General features: G+C 48.4%; 2 protein-coding genes across 2 annotated transcripts in view; both read right to left on the reverse strand.

Annotated features, from left to right (window-relative positions):
- Nucleotides 1-176: 176 nt before the first annotated feature.
- On the reverse strand, nucleotides 177-19,826 carry SLC35E1 (solute carrier family 35 member E1). Its single transcript, XM_041763637.1, has 6 exons — nucleotides 19,373-19,826; nucleotides 18,925-18,995; nucleotides 16,684-16,821; nucleotides 15,357-15,482; nucleotides 3,743-3,988; nucleotides 177-3,298 (listed from the first exon to the last, which is right to left on the reverse strand). Exons 1-6 carry the CDS (start codon nucleotides 19,791-19,793, stop codon nucleotides 3,068-3,070), a joined length of 1,233 nt encoding a protein of 410 aa, XP_041619571.1. The 5' UTR covers nucleotides 19,794-19,826; the 3' UTR covers nucleotides 177-3,067.
- Nucleotides 19,827-20,193: 367 nt separating this feature from the next.
- MED26 (mediator complex subunit 26) overlaps nucleotides 20,194-24,930 on the reverse strand; it is a 55,981-nt gene continuing 51,244 nt past the window's right edge. Inside the window, exon 3 of the mRNA XM_041763635.1 lies at nucleotides 20,194-24,778. Coding sequence (XP_041619569.1) covers nucleotides 23,126-24,778 — 1,653 coding nt within the window. The 3' untranslated portion in view covers nucleotides 20,194-23,125. The remainder of the gene's footprint in view (nucleotides 24,779-24,930) is intronic.

A 24,930-nucleotide genomic window follows, 5' to 3' on the forward strand; every position in this document is an offset into this window, starting at 1 on the left:
ATCTCATAAATTTACAGATCAGATGTCTTAATTTTTGGCTTGGGCAGGGGGAAGGTTGCAGTTTACTCTGATGGGAGAATCGAGTTGGTTTGTTCTTCCTATCTCATGTTTTGTTGGTGGGCACACTGAAGACAGGGTCACTCAGAAAGACCCTGACAAATTAAGACCAATCGTGATTCCCTGGAGACCATCTTTTATTTTTGGTAAATGCCATCAATGAATATAGACACAGTATCATTCCCACAGAAGTTTATAGCATTTAAGTCTTGAAAACAGGTGACAACTGAAAAAAGAATTCACAATTTTCAGTTCCTTTAATAATTTAATATTTTATCCCTTTAAGGCTGTGAGGCCTTAAGGTATCCAGGTCTGGTTATGTCCCAGCAATAATAAAGGGCCTGTTCTATGGTATATGCCAAATACACAGCAAAATTCAGAAATCCCAAGGGCTTCTTCACTTCAACATATTTGGCTTCTCTCCTTTGTAAAAAGGGTTTGATTTCCCTAGAACGAATGACTTAAAATAAGGTGCTCAAAAAGTCCACACCGAGTCTCAAAATAGTGAATGAACACTATTCAAAAATGCCCTCTGATCCTAAGCTTCCCCTTCTGTAAAATGAAGGAGTTGGGTTTAGTTAGTGTCTCAGGCAAGACCATACCATGGATGGGTAGACAAATTTGCTACCACAAACCCCAGCAGGGAGGAGGGTGAGGGGAACAGAGCTGCGAATGTGCATGTGGGAGTGGGGTGGGGTTGGTGGGCCAGGGCCAAAGTGGCTAGAAAGCTGGCCTTCAGGAGGTCAGTGTCAGCTCTGAACCTTCAAGTCTCAAAAAGTATGTCTTTGTTTTTTGATCTGATGATTTGGTCTAATATGATTGTCTCATTCATTCCAGTGTATGTACTTGGCTGTAGATTTATGTACAGAATTAAATACCCCATTTATTAATTTATAAACCGTAATAAAACGAGTCATTTTCCCTCACTAGCAGATCTTGCATGGGAAAAGGAAAACAAATGAATATACAAATTTTAGCAACATCAGGAATTTCATTAAACCTGAAAAGACATGTAGTTGATTTTTGGAGTTTGGTTATCTGTTCAAGGAGTCTGTTATTTTCATCATAAAGACAACCACTATAATATCTTTGTGCTGCAAAATTCTCCCCATTTGTTGCTATATTCCCCAGTGAGAAAAGTTCAGCTATAGACCGTAGTGCCTCTGGTGGAAGCACTCAGCAAGCTCTTTTCAAATACCTTCAGGATTTCTCCTTCCAGTTTTACACAGCAACTGTCTCAAAACTTGGGGCCAAAATAATAATAAAGCAAATGAACAACACGGGGACCTGAGGCCGGTGGTGCATAAACTCAAGCCAGAAGGGGACCAGGTGACCTCTCCAGGAACAGCCTGTTCATAAGCTGACAAAATAACCAAACCAAGAGTCAATCATATGCTATGGTACCTCCTCTGACAGGAAGATGTCTCTCCCCAGGAGGTAAAGGGTGACCCACTATCCCATCTGCTGCTTGCTCCCAGGTGCCTATTCGACAAGTTAGGCACAGTGCTGAAGGAGGAAGGCAGACATCACCAAAGACCCACCAGTCAAGCCAGAAGTCCTCTCTGAGGGCAGGGTCCTCTTGTGATGCTGGGAAAGACGGAGAGCCTCACCTGAATCTCGGCACACAAGCTATCTGCTGGGGCCATATCATTTTCCTGATCTGTGATTTAGCCAAACCCAAATCGTAGCTTGGTGCTTGCCCCTTCTCCCCTTCACCAGGACATGATTCAGATCCTAATACAAACACTGCCAGATCAGGGCATGGAATCAAAAGTGCCGTGGTCTTGTCTGTTACACAAACTACTGAGATGATGTTCTTGATTCATTCCGCTTTCAGCAGCTAGGGCCATTAGAGAGGAGCTTGTAAACACTTCATCACCTCCTACTAATGCTGAAATGTATCAAGACAGGCATTGCCAGTAGGAGCTTTTCTTGTTTTTAAACATTTAAGAACAAAAGGGTTTTCAGTCCAGAAGCCAGTCCTCCCTCATGCGTCCCCCCACCCCCGCCACAGGGAACCAAGGCATAAATATACACAACTACAAAATATTCCCTAGAAAAATGCAAGATCCTCATGAAATTAACATCTCCCCACCAAATATCCTACTAAGTCCTCATAGCAGTGGTGGAAGACTCATCAGAAAAGACACAACAAGTATTACAGAAATAGAGTTTGAAACACTGACATGATTTCCTAATGCTCCTTCTGACAGCCCCGCAGTCACTTCCTCCTCCCTATCCCCAGAGAGGAGAGATACCCTGCTCTGGCAAGGGAAGCGAGTGCACAGGAGACGCAGCTGCCCTCCCTCTGGATCTGGACACAACACCGGCTCTGATGTGCAGGTCAAAGAATTAGGCTTCAGGTATTCAAGGCTTAATTGCAGCTTTTTTTCTCTTTGGGACATTTGCCAGTAGCTGCAAACAGCTATGGGGTAGACCGGAAACTGGGTCTGTCTTTGTTTCTGGAGATGCTTTTAATAAACTCTGGCACTCCTCTGCTCAATGCCTGCCTCAGCCCTTCAGCTATCTGAGCAGCAGAATGGAAGCGGCTAGTTTGTCGCTCTCAAGCACTTTTCCTTACATCCTTTCCTTGGCCCCCAGGAAACCCTCTTGCCTGCTTGGAGGTCTGTATCCACAGCGATCTCGCCCTTCCGGAGAGTTATTTGGAAATATTATCTGGAAAGCAGAACAAGAACTCTCAAATACATGACTCGGGGAATAAGTCCACAAAGAAAGGTTAAAAACCTGGCTAAGATCTCCATACCAACACAGCCCTCAGATGATAGACTCCAGGAAGAAAGGGCCTGGAACACTGGAGCTTGAGGGCAGTGGTCCTTCCTGCAGGGGCAGCGTCCTGCTACCCCAAGGGTGCAGGGAAGCCCAGGGTCTGCTGATGGTTATGCACCGTCCCCTCGGCTGGGTTGTACATTCACTGGTTGTCAGAAGTTTCTGGTACTGCTAGGGAGTGGGGGGAGGAGTCACACAATGGTACCGCCCTGCCCTCTAGACTCTACACGTCATAACGGTTCAAACTGTAGGAGTTTGGGTAGCTCTGCCGGCTGTACTGGAAGTGGTCTGTTAAGATGTTGTTGCGGCCATACTGATAGTCCCCATGCTGGGGGAAGAGGATGCCATTGTGGGGTTTTTCCAGGGGGTTCCGATGATGCTCCTTACTGCTCAGGTCCCCTGTTGTGACAGGGAGGAGGTGCTTCCGGGCTTGCTGATTGGCATCGTACTTGGTCTGCAAGGTCAAGAGAGCAATGAGACAGTTGGCTCCTTCCCTAGGGCATGCTCACAGGACAGAAGGGAGCAAGTGGCATCTAAGCAGCCCTTCACAGCTCAGTGAAGCACTGACCCAAGCAGGCCTCAGGCATGGCCGGCCCTCCCTCTTAGCCATCCAGGTTTTTACACTGGACTAAACAGGGCCTTCTCGAGGAGACAATGAAATCCCTGACAAAGCCTCTGTAGACCCAAGAGCCACGGCTGGAGTTGCACAGACCTAGAATCATCTACATGGGTAAAGGAAGACCGAGCCAGGTAGGGCCACACCACCATAAACCAGTCAGTGGCAGGGCTGAAGCCAGAGCCCCAGCCTCTTAGCTCCTGGTAAGGTCCCTTTCCTTCCCCCTCCACCAACTTTTGGTGCCTCCCTAGGCATCAAGGGCGGCCCCCACCCCAGACTCACTTTGTTGTATAGAAAGACCCCCAGGATAGCTGTCATCATGCCCAGGACGTTGGTGCTGGTGACTGGGTTTTGCAGCATGATCAGGGACACTGTGATGACCATGATTCTCTTGGTGGCATTGGCGACAGAGTAGCTCAGAGGGCTGATGAGGTTGAGGATGCTGAAGGCGATGACATTCTGGGCAAAGTTACAGAAGCCACTGACAGCCAGGAGCAGGAGCGTCCAGGGCCACTGGGACACATAGGTCTATAGAGATAGGAAGCAAGAACAGCACTGGGTTCATATGTTGGTCCTGGCAGAAGTGGGGGGAGGGACGCAGAGTGGCCAACTAGGGTCAGTGTTGGCGGGCAGCAGACCCAGTTGTGTGGTATGTAGTAACATGTGCTTCATATGCACCTCTGACAGGACACTCTGCATGCACAACACAACGACAAATAATTAGTTTCATTCCTACTGAGGATGGAGAGGCTCCCAAGACACCAAGCCAGGTGCCCAAAGGGTGTAGAGCATGATGGGAATTGAAGCTTCCCTCGTCCCTGACAGTGAACAGTGGGAGCCCTGCGATTACCAGAGCAAGATCTTACTGGACACTGTCTCAGTCCAATCAAACTGCTATAACAAAATACCACAGACTGGGGTGGGGGATGCTTATAACAATAGATATTTATTTCTCACAGTTCTGGAAGCTGGGAAATCCAAGATCAAGGAGACTCAGTGTCTGGTGTGAGCTTCCCGGTTCATAGAGGGTCTGCTCAATGTGCCCTCATGTGGTGGGAGGAGTGAGAGAGCTCGCTGGGGTCTCATTTTATAAGGACACCAGTCTTCTTATACAAGGGCTCCACCGATAGGGCCTCCCAAAGGACCCCCCCCCCTTTTTAAAAAAGATTATTTATTCATTCATGAGACAGAGAGAGAGAAGCAGAGACACAGGCAGAAAGAGAAGCACGATCCCGGCAGGGAGCCTGATGCGAGACTTGATCCCAGGACCCCAGGATCATGACCTGAGCCAGAGGCAGACACTCAACCACTGAGCCACCCAGGTGCCCCACCTCCTAATACCATCATCTTGGCGGGGGGGGGGGGGGGGGGGGGGGGGAGAGGGTTTCAACAGAAATTTGGGCAGAGGGAACACAAACATTCAGACTGTAGCAGACACAATGCATTCTATAGGATGGGGAGGCCCTGGGAAGGCAGCCCTGGAGAAAGCAAAGAACCTAGCAATACAAGAACCCCAGGCTAGGAGCCAGAAGCCCTGGGTCTGCCCTGTCCTTGGGAGATTCCCTACCCAGTCCACTTGACCCTTTAAGTCACACTCTCTTCCTCTGTGCAACAGAAGAGACTGATCCTTGTGAGCCCACACAATGCTGCTGCTGTGAAGATCAAAGGGATCACGCTGTGAAAGTGCTTTAAAACAACCCCAAGCCAAAAACAAGTTATCAGAAATTTGGTAACCATCTGACCCTCACCAGAATGAGGCACTCTGATTAAGGGGGCCGAGAAGCTAAGAACCCACAACTAGCAGACATCTGGACCACAGAACCACCCACTCTCTGCCCCACCTTCGAGAGTCTGGGCTGATCCCAGAACAGGCAGCAGGCAACAATCAGGTGGCTGCTGCCCTGGCCAGAGGGCTGGGGATGCCCAGCACTGAACATTTATGGACATCTATTCAGGGCTGCAGCCACACTCCCATGCCTCCCCACCTCCCCCAGGCCCACCTCGGTACCAGTCCTGGGGAACCAGAGGGAACCAAGAGGCTGTTTCAGGGCAGAGCTGCCAGGACAGTGGAATGATCTCAGGAGACAGTACTCTGGACATGGACATCTGAGCATACAGCAGTCTCAACACCCAGTGTGGCTCAGTCAAAGGAGCAAAGCCACAGCTGCTTGGCAGCACCTGCTCTCTGCATCCCAATTCTCAGGCTGCATTGGCACTGGTCACAGGACACAGCTGGGTCCCCCAGGAATGGTGGCATTTAGTGGCCCTGCCAGGATGGGAGCTGAAAGTCTTCGAATGGCTGCCTGATTTCATCTCCACCACCCTCTGAGAGGGAGGGATCATGAGGTCCTCTCAAAGGAGAGCAGGATACACTTAGATGACCTGCTCAAGGTCACCCCGACTTTTGCCTCTAGTTGGTATAACAGCCTCTGTAAGGCATGTAAGCCCACCAGCATGCTTTTGTGGCGAGCTGGCGTGTTCTTTCAGGAGTCCTTCCCTGAGGTCACCAATAGGGACTCAGGAGCTATTTTTACAAGCCAGCCAGCTTGCATAGATACCTTTCAAGAAAAAAACTCAGCAAATCCAGCTTTTTAAAAAAATTTACTTACAATGAAGTCAGCTGACATGCAATAAAGTCAAATGTGTCTTCCTCACAGTGCACAGTTCCATGTGTTTTAACACCTGCACCAACATGTAGCCAACACCACAATCAGGATTCAGAACCGCTCCATCACCCCAAAACACTCTCCTAGACTTCTTTGTATGAATCCCCTCCCCTAATCCAGGCAACTACTGTTCTCCTTCACTCTAGATTTGTCTTTTTTTTTTTTTTTTTTTTTAATTTTAAGTAGGTTCCACGCCCAGTGTGGAGCCCAGCATGAAGCCTGAACTCATGACCCAGAGACCAAGAACTGAGCTGAGATCAAGAAACGCTTAACCAACTGAGCCACCCAGGTGCTCCTAGGTTTGTCTTTTAGAGTTTGTCCTATAGGCGGAATGATACAGAATGGAAACTTCTCAGACAGGCTTCACTCAGCAATGCCGCTGCCATCCATCCAAGTTGTCCTAAGGAAAAGTTGGTGATGTTTTTTATTGCCAAGTAATGTTTCATTTTATGAATGTACCAAAGTTCTGGGTTTTTTTAGTCCACTCACTTGTTAAAGGATACTTGGGTTGTGTCCAATTTTTGGTGGTCATGAGGTCATGAGTGGAGCTGCTATGAACATTTGTGTGCAGGCTTTTGTGGGAACCTGAGTTTCATTTCTCTAAAATTAACACACATGGGATGCCTGGGTGGCTCAGCGGTTGAGCGTCTGCCTTTGGCTCAGGGCGTGATCCCGGAGTCCCGGGATTGAATCCCACATCGGGCTCTCTGCATGGAGCCTGCATCTCCCTCTGCCTATGTCTCTGCCTCTCCTGTGAATAAATAAAATATTTAAAAAAAAATTAACACAGAAGTGAGATTGCTGGGTTATATGGTGAGTGTTGTTTAACTTCAGAAGAAACTCCCAAATGTTTTCTAGGTTGGTTGTACCATTTTGTGTTCCCTCCAACAATACATAAGAATTCTAGCTATGCTGTATCCTTGACGTAGTATTTTTTTTTATTGTAGCTATTTTAATAAGTATGAAATGGTATCTTATCATGCTTTTGTTTCTCTCTAGTGACTAATGATGTTGAACTTACCTTACCTGCCTATTTATATGCCATCTTGACATCCTCAATGGGAAACAGTCTGTTCAAATCTTTTGCCTATTTTTAAGCAAGTTGTTTTCTTAACTCTCGAGTTTTAAGGGTTCTTTATGTATTCAGAACACAAGGCCTCTATTGTTTGCAAGCATTTTCTCCCAGTTGGTAACCTGTCTTTCCCTTCATTTAATAGTGTCTTGGGGATCCCTGGGTGGCTCAGCGGTTTAGCACCTGCCTTTGGCCCAGGGCATGATCCTGGAGTCCCGGGATGGAGTCCCACATCAGGCTCCCCGCATGGAGCCTGCTTCTGCCTCTCTCTCTCTCTCTCTCTCTCTCTCTGTATGTCTATCATGAATAAATAAAATCTTTAAAAAAAAAGTGTCCTCACAGAAAAAAAGTTTTAAATTTTGATGAAACTCAATTTACCAATTTTTTCTATATGGACTTCACTTTTGGTGTAATGTCTAAGAACTAATTCCAAGTCATGAAGTTTTTTCTCTGGTTTTCTTCCCTAAAGGTTATCATTTTAGTTTGTCTTTTTTCTTAAGACACACCAGACACACCTCCACACCAGTGTGGGGCCCAATGTGAGTCTTGAACTTACCACCCTGAGATCAAGACCTGAGCTGAGATCCAGAGTTGGGACGCTCAACCTACTGAGCCACCCAAGAGCCCCTATCATTTTTGCTCTTACATTTAAGTGTAGAATGCATTATGAGTTATGAGTTAACTTTTGTATAATGTGTGAAGTCTAAGTCAAGGCTGAGATTTTTACACATTGATGTCTAATTGTTCCAACACCATTTGTTACAGAGACTTCACTTTTCCCTTTTATTCTCTATCAAAAGTCAATTACTCAAATTTGTGTGTTTAGTTTCACACTATTCTGCTCCACTGATTCATGTCTCTTTGCCTTCACCAGTATGTTCCTTTATACAAAGTCTTAAAATAAAGTAAGATGATTCCTCCTAGTTTATTCTTTCCCAGACTAATTTTGACTACTGTAGTTCTTTTATCTAAGTAAATTTCCCAATCAGCTTTTCTGTGTTAAAAAAAAAAAAGTAGTATCTATCTGTCTATCTACACACACACACACACACACACACACACACACACACACACACACAGATATAAGGCAGACCTTGGTGATATTGCAGGTTTGGTCCCAGACCACTGCAATAAAGGAAATATTGCAATAAAGCAAGTCAAGTGAATTTTTTTCTCAGTGCATGTATGGGTTATGTTTACACTATACCACTGTCTATTAAATGCACAATAGCATCTGGTCTTAAAAAATATGTGTGCCTGGGCAGCCCTGGTGGCTCGGCGATTTAGCGCCGCCTTCAGCCCGGGGCATGATCCTAGAGACCCCGATCGAGAGTCCCACGCTGGGCTCCCTTCATGGAGCCTGCTTCTTCCTCTGCCTGTGTCTCTGCCCCTCTCTCTCTGTCTGTCATGAATAAATAAATAAATAATCTTTAAAAAAAAGTGTGCGTGCCTGAAATGTACAAAACTTTAATACTTAAAATGCTAACCATCATCGGAGCTTTCAGTGAGTCATAATCACTGATCACAGATCGCCATAACAAATATAATAATTTAAAAGTTTGACAGATTACAAGTATTACTAAAATGAAACACAGACACACAGTGAGCAAATGCTGTTTGGAAAATGGCACCAATAGACTTCCCTGATGCAGGGTTGACACAGACCTTCAATTTGTAAGAAATGTATTATCTGTGAAGTGTGATAAAGCTAAGCACAATAAAACAAGGTATGCCTGTATAGATTAATGTACCTCAATTTTTTTTCATCATCACCTTTTCCAAGGGGAAAAATTTTCAAGTTAAAATTCAAGCAATTATTTATAATTAAGAATAAGATCTTGTGGGACACCCAGGTGGCTCAGTGGTTGAGCACCTGCCTTTGGCCCAGGGCGTGATCCTGGAGTCGCAGGATCGAGTCTGGCATCGGGCTCCCAGCATGGAGCCTGCTTCTCCCTCTGCCTGTGTCTCTGCCTCTCTCTCTGTGTCTTTCATGAATAAATAAATAAAATCTTAAAAAAAATAGAAGAGTAAGATCTTGTTGGTTAGAATTTTATTTCATTTCAAATCTATTTCATTTCTTTTTCTTGTCCTATGGCACTGGCCAGGATATCAAGTATGATGTGGAATAGGCATGTTGAGAGTGAACATCCTGAACTTATTCCTGAATTTAGCAGGAATACCTTTGATCAGGCTGAGGGAGCTTCCTTCTATTTCCAGTTTGTTGACTTTGTTTTTTTCATGAATGGTGTTGGATTTTGTCAAATGCCTTTCCTTGTCAGTTGATATGAATGCGATTTTTCTTTGTTAGACTGTTATAGATTACATTACATTGATTTTCAAATATTGAATGTCTTGCATTCTTAATTTAAATCCCGTTTTGTCATAGTGATGTTTTTTATATATTGCTAGTATTTTGTTAACAACTTTTGCATAATTGTCCACGATGCAACCATACTGGTTTTGTTATATGTCCCAAAGTGTTCACTTGTCTTCTGTTTTCTAGAGGAGACTGTATAGAATTGGTATTTATTTTTCCTTAAGTGTTTGGTAGAATCTGCCAGTGAAATCATCTGGACCTGATGATTTCTATTAGAAGGTTTTAAACTATGAATTCAATTTCCTTAATAGCTATGGGACTATTTAGATTATCTATTTCATCTTGGGTGGGTGAGTTTTTGTAGTTTACGGTTTATGAAGAATTGGTCTTTTCATCTATGTTGATGAATTTATGTATATAGAGTTGTCAGTATTATTCTTACTACTTTAGTATCTGCGAGGTCTATAGTGATACCCCCCCCGCCATTCCTGATATTTGTGATGTCATCTTTTTTTCTTCTGTCAGTTTTGCTTCAGTCGAAAATATTTTCTATTTCCTTTGAGGCTTCCTCTTTGGCCCATGGATTATTTAGAAATATGTTGTTTAATTTCTAAATGTTTGGAGATTTTCCTATTACCTCTCAGTTACTGTGGTCAGAGAATACTCTTAGTATGTTTTCAGATCTTTTATTAAACTTTGTTTTTATGGCACAGAATATGGTCTATCTTGGTGAATGTTCCATGAATACCTGAAAAGAATGACTATTATGCTTATTGTTGGTAGGATGGTCTATAAATGTCAATGAAATAGATATCCAGCTGGTTGACGATATTATTCAGTTCTTTATTCTTGCTAATTTTTTATAGTTCTATTGGTTCTGGAGATTCTGTATTTGCTAGATATAAAATTATGTGTTGATAGTTTCAGTATTCTAAAAATGTTATTTCACCTCTTTCTGGTATTCATGATTTCTTTCTTTCCTTTTTTTTTTTTTTAAGATTTTATTTATTTATTCATGAGAGAGAGAGAGAGAGAGAGAGAGAGGCAGAGACACAGGCAGAGGGAGAAGCAGGCTCCAAGCAGGGAGCCTGATGTGGGACTCGATCCCAGGTCTCCAGGATCACGCCCTAGGCTGAAGGCAGTGCTAAACCGCTGAGCCACCCGAGCTGCCCTCTTTCTTTCCTTTTAAAGATTTATTCATTTATTGCAGAGAGAGAGAGAGAAAGAGAGCGAGAGTGTGCAAAGGCGGCAAGGGGCAGGGGGAGAAACGGAGGGAGAATCCTGAAATGGACTCCCCGCTGAGTGCAGAGCCCAACACAGGGCTCAATCCCAGGACCCTGAGATCACGTGAGTTCAGGTGAGATCACGACCTGAGCTGAGGCCAAGAGTTGGCCACCCAACCAACTGCACCACCCAGGTGCTCCTGGTGTTCATGGTTTCTAATGAGAAATCCAGTCACTCAAATTGCTGTTCCATAATTACTGCACATTTTTCTCTGGCTACGTCTAGATTTTTTGCTTGTTTGTGTTTTAATATTTTTTCTCTCTGTGGGTCAAAGAGGATAATTTTTCTTTATCTATTTTCAAGTTATTGACTCTTTCCTCCGTCATCTCCATTCTACTATTGAGTCCATCTGGTGAGTTTTTAAGTTGCTGTTTCTAAATTTCCAAAATTTTCATTTGTTTCTCCTATCTTCCATTCTTCCCATTTGTTTCAGGAGTATTTACCCTTACTTCCTGGGACATGATTATAATCGTTGCTTTGAAGTCTTTGCTCAAGGGGCACCTACCTGGGTGGCTCAGTTGGTTAAGCATCTGCCTTTGGCTCAGGTCTTGATCTCAGGGTCCTGGGCAATCTGCTCAGCAGGGAGCCTGCTTCTCTCTCTTCGTCTGCCCCTACCCACTGCTCCTGCTCTCTCTCAAATGAATAAATAAAATCTTTTAAAAAGGTAAAGTCTTTGTTCAATAATTCCAACATCTGTGTCATGTAAGTGTTGGCATCTGTTAACTATCTTTTCCTATAAGACTTAAAATTTCGTGGTTCTTCATATGCCAAGTAATTTTGGATTATACCATGGACATTTAGAATATTATAAGACCATAAGTTTTATTTAAATCCTATACGGAATGTTGATATTTTGTTTTAGCAGATTTGGTTGGGTTTAGGCTACAAGCTTGACCAGCCTTCTGTGGGCTGTGGTTCCAATGTGAGTCTGTTTTCAAAGCCTTTCCAGTGGTATGTGGCTCCATCCTGAGTGTGCACTACCGAGTGGTCAGTCTGGGATCGGGGCAGTAGTCTATCCCATAGTTCAGTTTCTAAGTCTTTGCTATGCTATTAGGATCAGATCCTTACATGTGCAGCTCAGGGGTGAGCCTAGGATTTCATGGTATTTTATGAGGTCACTTTCCCAAGTTCTTCCCTCTCCATGAACTCCTTGGTACTTGTTATTTCCTAGGGTTCCCCTTTTCAGTCCTCTAATCAGAGAGCTGGGGCTTAATGACCTCACTCTGCTTTGTTTCTTTTGGCAACTGCACCTCCACTTGGGACCAAGCAGTGGGCAGATAAAAAGAGAAAAATTTACACAATGACAGTTAATCCTACTCTGACTGCAGAGGGTGGTTGCCCTCGTGTGGGACTCTGCTGCCACTACCACCACGGATTGGCAGGGGCCTGAGACCCAAGAGAACCAAAAAACAAAAATAATAGAAATCCCCAGCAGGGAATTTCCCTCTGAGCATCAGGAATCCCCTTTCCCATTCCATGATCCAGAAGGAGAGGGCTTCTTGCTCTGTTCTTACCCAGTGCCTACTTCTGCATTTTGGGCTGCCTCAAGCCCAGGCTATAGATACAGGTGGCAAAAGAGAGGCAAACTGACTGCTGACTAAGCAGTAGACTGAAATCTGGTCTTCAACCCCAGCCTGTCCACTGCCCTTTACTTTCCAGTTCTCAAACAGCTGCTTCATTCATCCTGTCCAAACTTTACAATGGGGCAGCCTGCTTCAGAGTCTGGTGATCCCCACCTGGCTTCAGCCAGGCTGTCAGCAGTGGGGCTGCCCATATGCAGGAACTACCCATTGTAGCCTTTGGTTCTTGGTAATGTGGTAAGTGGCAGACTCCAGGGCATGTTCTCCAATCTGATCCTTCTTCCTACCACTATAAACCACAGGACTGGGACAGAACTAAATCACCTGACATCTATGGGAGACATAGGGCAGAGAGGAGGAGCCCAGATAGGTGGGAACACTGCCTTCAGACTGCAGCACTGTCAAATACTGTGTGCTGCTAGAGCAACTACTAGAGCATACAAGGTACCCCATCAAGGTAAAAAATACATATGGCCTCAAGAAGGGAAACAGGGGATGCCTGGGTGGCTCAGTGGTTGAGTGTCTTTGGCTCAGGTCATGATCCTGGGATCCTGGGATCAAGTCCTGCATCAGGCTCCCCAAGGGGCCCTGCCTCTCTCTGTGTCTCTCATGAATAAATTAAAATCTTAAGAAAAAAAAAAAAGAAAAGAAAAAAAGAAACAGGTAATTAAAGGTATTCCAAAAAAGGTAATCACTAGAATAAAACTAAAAGTCCCTGAACACAAATAAAAACAAAGTAACCAGAGCAAAACCTATAAGTACATATTTGTATGCATGTATTCATATAGACACCAAAGAGTTGTAACATAGGCCAGAATAAGAGAATTGACACCAAACCTATCAGCAATATTTTGCAGCCAATAAAAAGAATGAGAAAGACCTAAATATGTCAGTAGTAAGTGATTCCCCAGAACATATCATTGAGTGAAAATAGCAAGGTGCTCTTTTCTATCTATAAAGTCACTTTCTGTGTAAGGAGGAGAAAGGTAGGTATACAGATTTGCTTATATTTGTCAAAAGCAACACTGAAAAGGTAAACCAACTGCATAAAAATAACTAACAACCTGTGGGGGAAGGACAAGAATGGGGGGGAGGTGACGGACTGAAATCAGATTTGGAATAAACTTTCTCATATCATCTGACTTTGGAAATACAAAAGTCTGACAAATTCAGTGTGGAAAAAGAAAAGCAATGCCTAAAAATGGAAAACAAATGGAAGCAGATGAACCCAACTGGGCAAGCTAATGATACAAGCACATTGTAAAAATTACTTCTGTTGCTCTTAGAACACAACATTCCATAGGTGCCTTGGGGGCACAGTTAAGCATCTGACTCTGGGTTTCAGCTTAGGTCATGATCTCAGGGTCCCGGGACTGTGCTCCATGTCAGGTTGTGTGTTCAGTGTAGAGTCTACTTGGGATTCTCCCTCTCTCCCTGCCCCTCTTCCTGCTTCTGCTCTCTCCAAAATTAAAAAAAATAAAAAAAAAAAGAACACAGCATTCCAATTGTACATCTTTAATGGAACGTGTCCTACGGACAAACAGAGCAGCAAAGAAAGCTTAAACTTCTCTCAGTATTCTACCTGCAGTTGTTCTGTGGGGATTCTCGCTCTGCAGCGATAATGTGTGTGTAGTAGAGTCTCATACATGAATAACTGGGGTGCGATAAGCAAAGAACAAACATTGCAAGGAACCAAGTGTACCAGAAAAGATATAAATTTAAAAATCACAGCACTTATAAATTCCATAATGTTAAATCAGAATTGCAGTAAGTTGGTATGAACCCTCCCCTCTGCCCCAAGAGGACCTTCCTAACTTGTCACCGCAAAGACTCAAAAGCAAAGACAACCTCACGGTGGTGAGCACACACAGCACTCAGACTGTGTCTCTAAACCGCACTCTCTATTACAAGCAACCCAGGTTCCTGAAGGAGTGGCTGACTGCAGGCCAGGGACAGGAGACGTGCAAGAGGAGAAAAACATACATTCTGCTGGGCCCAAAAGCTGCTGAAGGCTGACCTGTGCTGTCGGAAGGACAGGGAGCCCATGGGAAGGACTCCGTTGCCCTGGACAGGATAATCTGATTATGAAGAGGAAGTGTGCAACTGACATAGGAGTCCACAATGATATTGAAAAAAAAAAAAAGAAGGCCCTTCCTTCACTACCCCAACCCTACCCCCTGCCAACTCACTGGTTAACATTTGCAGTAAGCTAGAACTCTTCTCTGAAAATTGCTAATTGAAAAAAAAAGGAGAAGCACTGACCATTTGTGTACTTCAAGGTAACAACTATTCCTGGTCGATGATGGAATGCTCTTTGCAGAAAAATTACAGCTAATCAATATGGACAGGAAGTTAGAATAGAGCCAGTCTCCTCAGCTAGAGACTGAAGATAATGGGCACTATGTCTACAGGTAACGATAACGATTAAAGACCAATGTCAAGAACCTCATCACACCTCATTAAGTCCTAATACACATTTGCTCCTCTAACTCACGCTTGGAAAAACCACGCCCACCTTTTCCTTATCACTGTCACCTGTGTGTCTAGTGCATTGTCTGGAGGCTGGCCCTGCAGGTGGTGGGCAGATTCTCTTTACTGTGCTCAGAGAGCTATGGGTGCCTCCACAGTACATGGGAATATGGACAGAAATGACACTGACAAAGGAATCCAGCAATGCAAGTGTAGTTTTAACAAGTCAGAGATCTGAACCAGGCTGTCGAGACAAGAGAGTAGCCCATGCTGGCACTTTTTTCTTCCTGATGCCACTGGCTCAAATGCAGCAGCTGTTGACACCTGAGATCTAGCCCGCTGGAGGAGGAAATGCAAAGGAAGCCAACTTCCTCGACTACACAAAAAATGAGTCATGACAAAGCTGAATGTTAAGAGGGCTGGCTGTCAGGGGCCCCAAATGTCAACAAAGCAACTACTCTGGAACTATTCAAGAAAAGGGTGTTGTTCACTGCACTGGCCAACTCACCAGGTCACTGCTGACCAGGAAAGCTGAAAGGTCCACCAGAACCCACGTGGGAATCATAAAGAAGACAGCATGACAGCCCAAGATGTTCAGCAACCGGAGATGGTGGATCCGTGAATCTCTCAAAACCTAAAGAGAGAAAAACCTTTTAAAAAGCCAAATTAAAAAAAAAAAAAAAGCCAAATGAGGGGATCCCTGGGTGGCTCAGCGGTTTAGCGCCTGCCTTTGGCCCAGGGCGTGATCCTGGAGTCCCGGGATCGAGTCCCAAGTCAGGCTCCCGGCATGGAGCCTGCTTCTCCCTCCTCCTGTGTCTCTGCCTCTCTCTCTCTATGTCTATCATAAAATAAATAAATAAAACTTAAAAAAAAAAAAAAAAAGCCAAATGAAACTCTAAGTGGCAAGAAGGGCTCCGGTTACCCAGGTCCCAAACACAGTGACTGTACATTAGCCCCTGACATCTGACCTTGACCACCAAACCTATGAGTGCACCTGCAATGAGACAAAAATGCCCCCAAATAAATATGAAGGACTGAGAAATAGGAAAACAAAACAAAACAAAAACCCAACAACACTCAGTACTGGTGAAGCTGCAGTGAAACACGCACTCTGAAATCTTGCTGGTTTATGTCTAAATTGGCATACAGTGGTTCTAGAATACAACCAGGCAAAGTATACCAGGAGCCATAAATATCTCATATACTCTGACCCAAGAATGGTAAGCCTTTGTAAGGAAATAACTTGCAGACAGAATAATGTTATGCACAGAGATGTTCATTACTGTGTTACTTATGATGAAGAGTTGGAAATAGCCTGCATTTGCAGTAGGGAAATTGACTACATGAACTGTGGTGCCAGAAAAGAGTATATTACAGGATTTATAGCAATATTTTTTAATGATATGGGAGAATGTTATAATAAATGAGCAAAGCAAAAATTTGAAATGAATCTATAATATTGCAATTCTAAAAACTGTACAGAAAAGCCCCCTAGCATTAATAGTTCTCTTCAGGAACAGTACTGTGACTTTTTCTCAGAGTGGAAACCCCCCAGACAGGGGGCAGTTCTTTACTGATTACTCATCTCCAGCACCCACTAAGTTTTCTGAGTTTTGGCAGGGCAGGGGGGGCTTTTCTATTGTTTTCACATTGAGCATATGCTAATTTTATTATAGGTAACAAACTCTTCAAGAAAAAATGAAACAAATACAAAACCAGTAGAAGGGCAACAGGATTTTTTTCTTGTTCCAACACCACAGAAATCCCTACTTGACCACTTTTTTACCTGTACCACCCCCAAATCATCAGGCATATCCCAGATGGTGCCCAAATACCTTTTTGGAGAAAATATTCTGAAGCGAGAAGCACAGTGTGGCAGCAAGGGCACTGATGAGCCCCCACATGTCGAATGACAACTCGGTGACGGTGGCCAGCAGAACGCCGCTGATGATGGGGATGAGTGACAAGTATACCTGCAGGAGGAGGGCAGGAAGGGCTGATGGCCAGAGTTGAGCTAGGCTGCCCAATACAGATGCCTGGAGGAAAGCCTCAGCTGCTCTCCCCTCCCTCAGCAAAGGGACTCCACCTACCCCCTGGGCATCAGCATTAGCTATGGCAGTGATGCTGGAGGGGCGAGGAGAGGTATATGGGGCAGAGTACCTGGGCCAGGGCTGTGTCACTGTGTGCAGTTCCAATCTCTATATCATCACTTCTATCAAGAACTGGGGCTGGCCCTACCAGCTCTAACCAGCTGCCACTGCCAACATACCAAGGTGTAAAACCCCAATCCTCCAAAGGCTGGCCAGGTATCTCTGATTTTAGTCTTTTCCAACATGCAGCAGTTACCCTTGGCTGGGACACTCCCTCTACACCTTTTCTGTCTAGAGACCTCCTTCCCCCTCAGGTCTCAGTTCACAGACCAGGAGAACTTTCCCCAGCGCACCTCCCCGCTCCCCGCAAGACCGTCAGGTTCCCGGGTGCCTGGGGCTTTCTCCGCCCACTGAAAGGGCCCATCAGCATCCTTGTGCTCTTTTAGGGCAAGTCCTTGTTCACTGCTCTGTCCTGATGCCCAACGCATAGCAGGCATCCAATAAGTGCTGGCTGAGTGAAGAAAGAGTGCTGTGGCATGAGGCTTTCTAGAAGGTCCAGGCTTTCCAAGGCCTAGTGTATGTAATTGTTCTGAGCTCTGGTGGCTAAATGGCTCCAAACTTCCAGGGAAATGGGATCCATTTTTGATATCTAGTTTTTCTGACTCCCAGCTCACCCTCCTCCTACAAAGGACACTGAAGCACTGCAGAAATTTTCGGAGGGAGGGATGTGGGTTTCTTCTACATCCCTGGAGGATAGAGCAAAGGCTCTGGACTATGGGGCCTGAATTCCGGCTCAGCTACTATTGGCTGTGGGCCTCAGGCACTTGACTCACCCCTTTACATCCCATTTCTTCCCATGTGATCAAGAATGACAATAACCTGCCTTATCTGTCTCCTAGGCTGGGTCCATACATATTGCCTTTATCATTAGTCTTTGCCTAGGCCATTCCTCAGTCCCTCCTCACTGGGTAAGGTGCTGGCTCCTTGCCCAAGCTGGGTACAATGTCCTGTACAACATGGAAACCTGATAAACATGATGTGATACCGAGTGATGAAGCTGCACACCTCCCGGGCAACTCCGACCTGGGGAAAAAAGTCACACCTGACATCACCCTGGGGGCAGGCTACAGAGCACACCCGGGTCCTTGCAGAGAGAAAGCTGGGCTGAACCAAAAAATCAACCAGAGGTGGCCCAATTTCCATAAGCCAATCCAGGGCACAGCCACTCTGGGTTACATAAAATACTGGATGCCAGAAACCAACCATCTAGAAAAGAAGTGCTCTGTCCAGCATGAAATGGATTCCAGCTGGGACAACAGGAGTCCCACTTCCACTTAAGGAACAAGGCTGTCTCTGGCTGAAGCCACAGCTTCTCTCGCCCCAAGCCAGGAAATACCCTGGCTTGGCATCTTGAACAGACTCTGGATTGTGCCCAAAGCATCCTCCTTATGCAGTCCTAGGCTCTGCATGTTGCTTTCACTTCCCTTCCCAGACACTCACAATTCCTGGTTGTTTTTATTTCGAAGACACTGCTGGATTTTGCCCAAATCAGACTATTTTGACTGGCATCTCACTTCTGACCCCATAAGTCCCTAACCTGACTACTGTCACTTGCCAAGAAGGGAGACTTCATCAGTTTCAAAAAGGCGTCAGATGTTCTATCCCTGGTCCCCCTGGAGGGGCATGTGATGGCTGGCCATGATGGGACCAAGTCATTGCCTACCAGCAACCACACGTCGGGAATCAAGACATAAGGGAAGCTGGACCCAAGAGGGGCATCCCCGAGACCACAGAGCAGAGGTAACTCAGGGACGTACATCACTGCCTCCAAAGCAATTACAGAACATTTGCAGTAAAGGGCCACCAGAAGCCTCCAAGCTGACTTCCTGATTTGAGGGGAAGCCAGGAGCCTGGACCACGTCACCAGCTGGGCACCAGCCAGGAAGCCCTTGGGGCCCCCACCTGCCCAGAACCCTCCTGGGTTACCTTGGTGCTCTGCTTCTCCTTCATGATGATCCGGGACAGGAGAACCACCCAGATGGGCATGGTGGCCTTGACTGCAAAGAGAGGCAAGGGGCTCTCAGGGAGCCGCCCCAGTCCCAGAACCCACCCTGGGACCCTGCCCCAACTCCACGAGTGCAACGGGAGGGCTTGGCAGCTCTTCCAACCCCGGCCAGCCTACCTGGGGAGGGGCTGTGGGATTGTGATTTGCCCTGCTCAGCTCCCAGGTCTCTCCTCGGCCACTTCCTTCCCCAAAACCCTTGTGCGAGTCCCTCCCCTGCGAAAAGCCTTGCTGGCTCTCAGCCTTCCTGACACAAGCGGACTTCTCTCTCAGGCCGTCGGGCCACAGCCCGGCCAGCGCACTCCTAGCCAAGCGCCGAGATCCCGGGGGCGCGTCCCGGCCGCCGCCCCCCGGGCCGGCCGCGGCACCCACCGGTGTGCGCGTAGGACACTGGCACCTTCCAAATGCTGACGTGCGCTGACACGGACGCGAAGTATTTGCCGAAGGCGAGCGGCAGCACGTAGCGCGGGTAGAAGCGCGGCGGCAGCAGCGGGCCGGGAGACGGATGTGGGCCGGGCCCGGGGCCCGAGACGGGCGGCGCGGGGGGCACGCGCCAGGCGCGCAGCAGCGGCGGGAGCCCCGCGCACAGCGCCAGGATGTGGCACAGCGACACGGTCACGGGGAACGGGAAGGCGCTGAGGATCACCTTGTTGACCACGTTACCGCCCGCGCTCAGCGCGTACCACAGGAGGCACAGCGCCGCCACCCGCGCGCCCTCGCGCGCCCCGCCGCCGCCGCCGCCCGCCGCTCCCGGGCCCCCCGCGCCCGCGCCCACCGCCGCCGCCGCCGCCATCCTGCCCGAGCGGCCACCTCTTCCCGCCTGTCCGACGGCCCGACGCCGGGCGGGGGCGGGGCCGGGGAGGGGCGGGCGCGCCGGCCAACGCCGCTCCCCATTGGCCGCCGCTGCCTCGCGTCACCGCCTCGCGCCGGCCGACGCGCCGGCCACCACGTAGCGGGCGCAGGCCCCGCCCCTCTGGTGGGCTTCCGGCGGGGGCGGTGCCTGTCGCGGAAGCGGAAGGTGGGGACATGGATCCGATCCTAGCCGGGTTGAGCCGGCGGTGGGTTGGCCCAGGAGACCCTGGAGCCCCGGCTCCAGCTGAGTGTGCCGGCGTGCGAGCGGGCCATTGAGCTCGGGGTCAAACCTCGATGCCCGCGCTACGTCGGCGTCCTCCAACCAGATTCCTGACGAGCGCGCAGCGGGGACACCAAGGAAGAAGGATCAGCCCTTTCTGGAAAAGAAACCAAATTGTGGAAAGCTTCCCATAGGCTCATTTCTTTTCTGCAAAAACAGGGGAGCGACTTCCGTGGCCGACTTCAACAGAAGGGCTAGCCCGGAGCGCCCGGTCTCCGGGAGTGCGTTCTGGGAACCACCACTGCGACGTGTGCTCTGCGGTAGGTATTACCATCTCCATTTCACGGACGGACAGACCGAAGCCCAGAGAAGGGAGGCGACTTGGCCAACTGGGGAGCCGTGGCCATGGTAGCCTGCTCCGGCACCGGTCTCTGGAGCTCTCTGCAGGAGGGAGGAGTGCTTGATGACCAAGGGCAGGGCCGAGCAGCCCCGGACCCAAGTGGAGGAAAACATGGTGTTTTCAGCAAGAGAGTCTTATACGAAAGGACTATTTGTTCCAAAAATTATGTACGACAACTTTTTTGGGGGGGTAGGGGTGGGGGTAGAGGTTTAATGCCCCTTTACAGTGTCCTTACTTGGTAAATTAGAAAGTGGCAACCCACTGATGTCCAAAATGTGAAAAAGGGAAATCTTAACTTTGTGTTCTCAAAAGCAGGCAGCATGTTTATCTGGATATTCAGACACAGACATGGACCCTGCAGGTGGGGGCAGAGAGCAGGGACCTGTCCTAAAGTCCAGGTCTGAGAAAAGGAGGTGCTCCTAAGATGCCAGACTGTACCCTAGGGTCTTCCAGCTATGCTTATGACCCTTTGTCACAGAGTAAGTCACTTATTGGAGACACTCACAGCAGCAGGGCTGGCCCACATTACAGGCACAGTAACTTAGGAAAGTAGTTACTCCATAGCACAAAGGGTTCTACTGACATGCGCCCCCTGACACCCCCCCCCAAACTCTTTTAACTTATCCTAACAGCTTCCCGGTAAGCACTTTCATCTTCCAGATAGACATGTGTACAGGAGTGAAGTGATAGTTAGGGCCACACAAACTGATAGATGGCAGGTCCAGAGTTCAACCTCAGCCTGTCCTCAAAGCCACTTCATCCACTGCCCTGATCTAAGGGTGGGTGGGTCCCTGCACTCAGGACAGGTCAGATATTCCTGCTGCTTCTGAAATTGTGGTTCTGTGTTGACTCACTGCTCCTGGACCCCTTGGTTTGCTCTAGGGGACTGTACCTAAGGGGCAGCTGCTTCCTCATCTGTGAAATAAAGTAGTACATCCAGCATGACCTATTCTGGAGTGAAAAAGTTTGAAAACCAAATTCTTAGCTTATGGTTTGAGGGATAGAGGGAGAAGGAAATATTATCACCTTTATAGTCAAGGCAGGAAAGTTATTTTTAAAATATAGCACCTGCCAGTTACTAAGACAGTCCCAGGCCTTCATGGGGACCTAGCAGCCTTGCGGCAGAGCCAAGGGGTACACTGCCAGAAATAGCTCTGGGCCATACCCCGTAAGAGCCTGATATTTTGTGGGGTAAAACAAGGTTACCGAGACCTGGGACGTGGAACTTCCTTGGAGGGCTTCTTTCTCTGGGGCAGGTGAGGTCCAGATGGAGACAGGGTAACATTCCTTCATATGGACTTTCAGTCTCTGTCAATCAAAGCTAACAGGTGACCCCTGAGGTGGGAGAGGCAACCTGGACCCGAATGAGGGAAAGGCCGGCAGAGATCAGTTTTCATGCAGAAGAATAATAGGGCAGGCTTGGCCACCCTGCCCTGTCCACCTCCCTGCAGTCTGGCTATGCAGCCCAAACCTCGGACACGAGGTCCCAGTCTTAGCAAATCCAGAAAGGTTGATTTGACTGTAAAGGACCAGATTAGTAACGATTCTGAGACTGGTTTGTGCAAATGGTTTTTTTTTTTTTTTATTTCCACATTTATATCACAAGGTGTCCACTTACTGGACCAAATAGCAAAGTTGCTCCCTTCTGTGTCCTGAGAACACAGAAGTCTAGGTACTGTACATTCACTAAGGCTCCTTGTTTTTGCAAATCGCTTTTATGACAAATAACCATAAGGCAAACGAATCTAAAGGAATGGTTATGAGTGTTTCCAGCGTACAGACAGGTCTCCTCTTGCCCAACAATACAGCATACACACCAATAGCACCCGCGGTTACTTTTGTATTTTTTTGGGAGGGGACTCTAGAAAGGTGAAATTCTTGAGATATGTGCAGGAAGGGGAAACTGAAAAAGGAGAAAGAGGAAAATTATTTGGCTGGTGGTCAGATGGAAGAGGGGGATAAAATAAACTCCTAGGAAACTTAAATTTTTGCAGCATTTTTTTCAAAACGGGGTTTGAACCGAAACCAGATGAAAATGTGTGGATGCCCATGGAGTGTAGGTCGTATTGGCTGGCCAGCTGGCCCAACTGCTGCCAGCAGCTTGCTGCAGCTGACAAGCTTCTCGTGTCAGGACTGAAGCACTGGCCAGGTGGGGTGCAAACAGAGGCCATGGTGTAGGTCCACCCACTGCCTCAGACACTCAGGGCCAAATTTAAAAAAGGAAAATGCAAATAGATGAGATGCGTGCTTCTGTTGCTGTGTTTAAAGGTAACCTCTCCCCTAGGTTTTCTGTGCCTGCCTGCAACTGAGGTCCCAGCTCACAGGTGCTGGGAAGTGTCCACACCTCTTCCGGGGTGGGGAACTAACGCTTTTTATAGCTGGTTTGCTATAGAGTTCTGAACTCACTTTGCCGGCCTTCCTTCCACACACGGTCCTTCCTTTGCAATTTTGTTAGTAAACTGGTAGCAGCATTTCACAAAAGAAGGAGAATTTTGAGGAAAGAGCACGGAGAGACCTCGAGACTCCCGCCCCCTCCCTCCCGCCCCGGGGCCGGACTCCCCGGATTCCCAACCACTGGAGGCAGCCAGGCCCCGGCTGCCCGCCTGCCATGCTAACTGCAAGGTGGGAATGCACTTAGAGGCCGACAGGCTGGTCAGTCCAAGCAGACATAAGGCAGAATGTTCAACCGCCCGTCGTCGCCGTGCGGGTCGAGCGATATGCACTGCGTCCAGTCATACCAGTTACCCTGTGTGTCCTGACACCCGTTCACCCCCGGCCACTGGTGGGCCTGGATTCTGTCCAGATCGTCCTGTGTAACCTCTCGATTCAGGCCTGGGAGGTCCGTGGGCGCGCTGTGAGGCACCAGCACATGCGGCTTCCGGGCCCCACGCCTGGTGCTCTCCTCCTGCTTCAGGTACTCAGACATGAAGTGGTGAGCCCCAGGGGTCTGTGCGCCGGACGATGAGAGCAGGCTGCTCTGCCGGCTCAGGTAGGACTGGATGATCTCATTGCGCGACAGCTCCTTCCAGTTCGTCTGTTCAAAAGGGCTCTGGAGGCTGGCCTTGGCCTCGGGCTTGTCCAGCTCTGTCCTGGGCTGCTCTGTGTGCACAGGGCTGTCAGCCCGCACTGGCTCTTTCTGGGTCAGAGGTTTGATCTGTCTGGTCATGGGGTCAAAGGTGAGCTTCCGCTCTTTTAACCGAACAGGCTTGACACCCGCCTCAGCCACCTGCCCATCCAAGTTCACTGTGTAGTCACGAGGCCGGTACCTCTTCTTCTTTTTGCTGTCCGAGCCACCAGATGAGGCAGCATCGCTGTCTGCCTTGGAGGAGTCCGGAGAAAAGCCCGCCCGGGGAAGGATGGGCTCAGCTGGGGGCAGCCCCACCTTGCAACCCTGCCCTGCCAGCCGCTGGTGGCCCTCGGGCTGCTCCAGCCAGCGCACCGGGCTCTCTGCACTGGGTAGCAGCTCGAGCCGCCTCACAGGTGGTGTGGACGGCTGGGCCAGTGGAATCGGTGATGGCACCTGTGTGGCATCAAGCGACTGGGGCCGTGGAGAGGGGCTGGCCATGGAGCCCTTGGGTGTGTATGGGCTCCGCTGCCGGGCAAAGGAGCCCTCGTGCCGTGAGTTCCGGGGACTGAAAGAGCAGCGAGGCGGCCCCTTGGGATGGGGAGGGCCTGGAGTCTCATCCACCCGGTCCAGCTGCTGCAGCACTGCAGCCTTTGTCTGCAAGCAGGGGCCGGGTGGCTTGCCTAGGCCCGGGGAGCTGGTGTGCGGCCGCACGGCATTGACCGGAATCTTGCCGCTGTGCTTGTCGCTCTCGCCGTGCTCCAGGCGGCCGCGCTCAGGGCCCGAGTGCCCACTGCCGTCCAGGGTACCAGGGAAGCCCTCGGGGCTCCCACCGATCCCGTTGGTAGGGAGAGGGGACGAATTGGGTACCAGGGAGTCATGACTGGCTTTGGAGACCTTAGGAGGTGGCCCAGGGTGGCCGAGGTCACGCTGATCTCCGCGGCGCTTGCGGCTGCCCAGCCTGTCCAGCCGCTGCCCAGGCAGCCTCTGGATGTCGTTGCGGTTCTTCAGGTCATGGATGCTCTTAGGCGTGCCAGCCGCCCCCGCCTCCGGCCTGCAGTTATGAGCACCCCCGTTGGCAGAGCCGGTGCCGCCCCCCAGCCCTCGCAGCGCCGCCTCATTCTGGTGCACGGGCTCGATGAGCTTCTGCCAGCTCCGCAGCAGCTTTTTGGCCCGCTTGGCGAGCTCCTCGTTCTTGGTTTTCTTGCGGACGTCGTTGATGAGCTTCCCAAGTCGAGTCTCCTACAACCGGAGAGACAATGACATGTTTTTGGGAAAGAAGTCCCCCATGAAAAGGGAGCTGAGCCAGAAACGGTGGGAAGGGCCCCTAGTCTTTGATTAATCCCACTGACCCTTAAACCACAGAGTTCCTGGATACAAAACCCATAAGGATT

Source organism: Vulpes lagopus, chromosome 7, assembly GCF_018345385.1.
Source record: "Vulpes lagopus strain Blue_001 chromosome 7, ASM1834538v1, whole genome shotgun sequence".
Classification (NCBI taxonomy): domain Eukaryota; kingdom Metazoa; phylum Chordata; class Mammalia; order Carnivora; family Canidae; genus Vulpes; species Vulpes lagopus.

Coding starts and splice junctions, on each gene's coding strand:
- SLC35E1 (XM_041763637.1), bottom strand. CDS start 19,793: ATGGCGGCGGCGGCGGCGGTGGGCGCGGGCGCGGGGGGCCCGGGAGCG. Junction 18,996..19,372: donor AGTGTCCTACGCGCACACCG/GTGGGTGCCGCG, acceptor CTCTCTTTGCAG/TCAAGGCCACCATGCCCATC. Junction 3,989..15,356: donor TCCTGGTCAGCAGTGACCTG/GTGAGTTGGCCA, acceptor CTATCTCTATAG/ACCTATGTGTCCCAGTGGCC.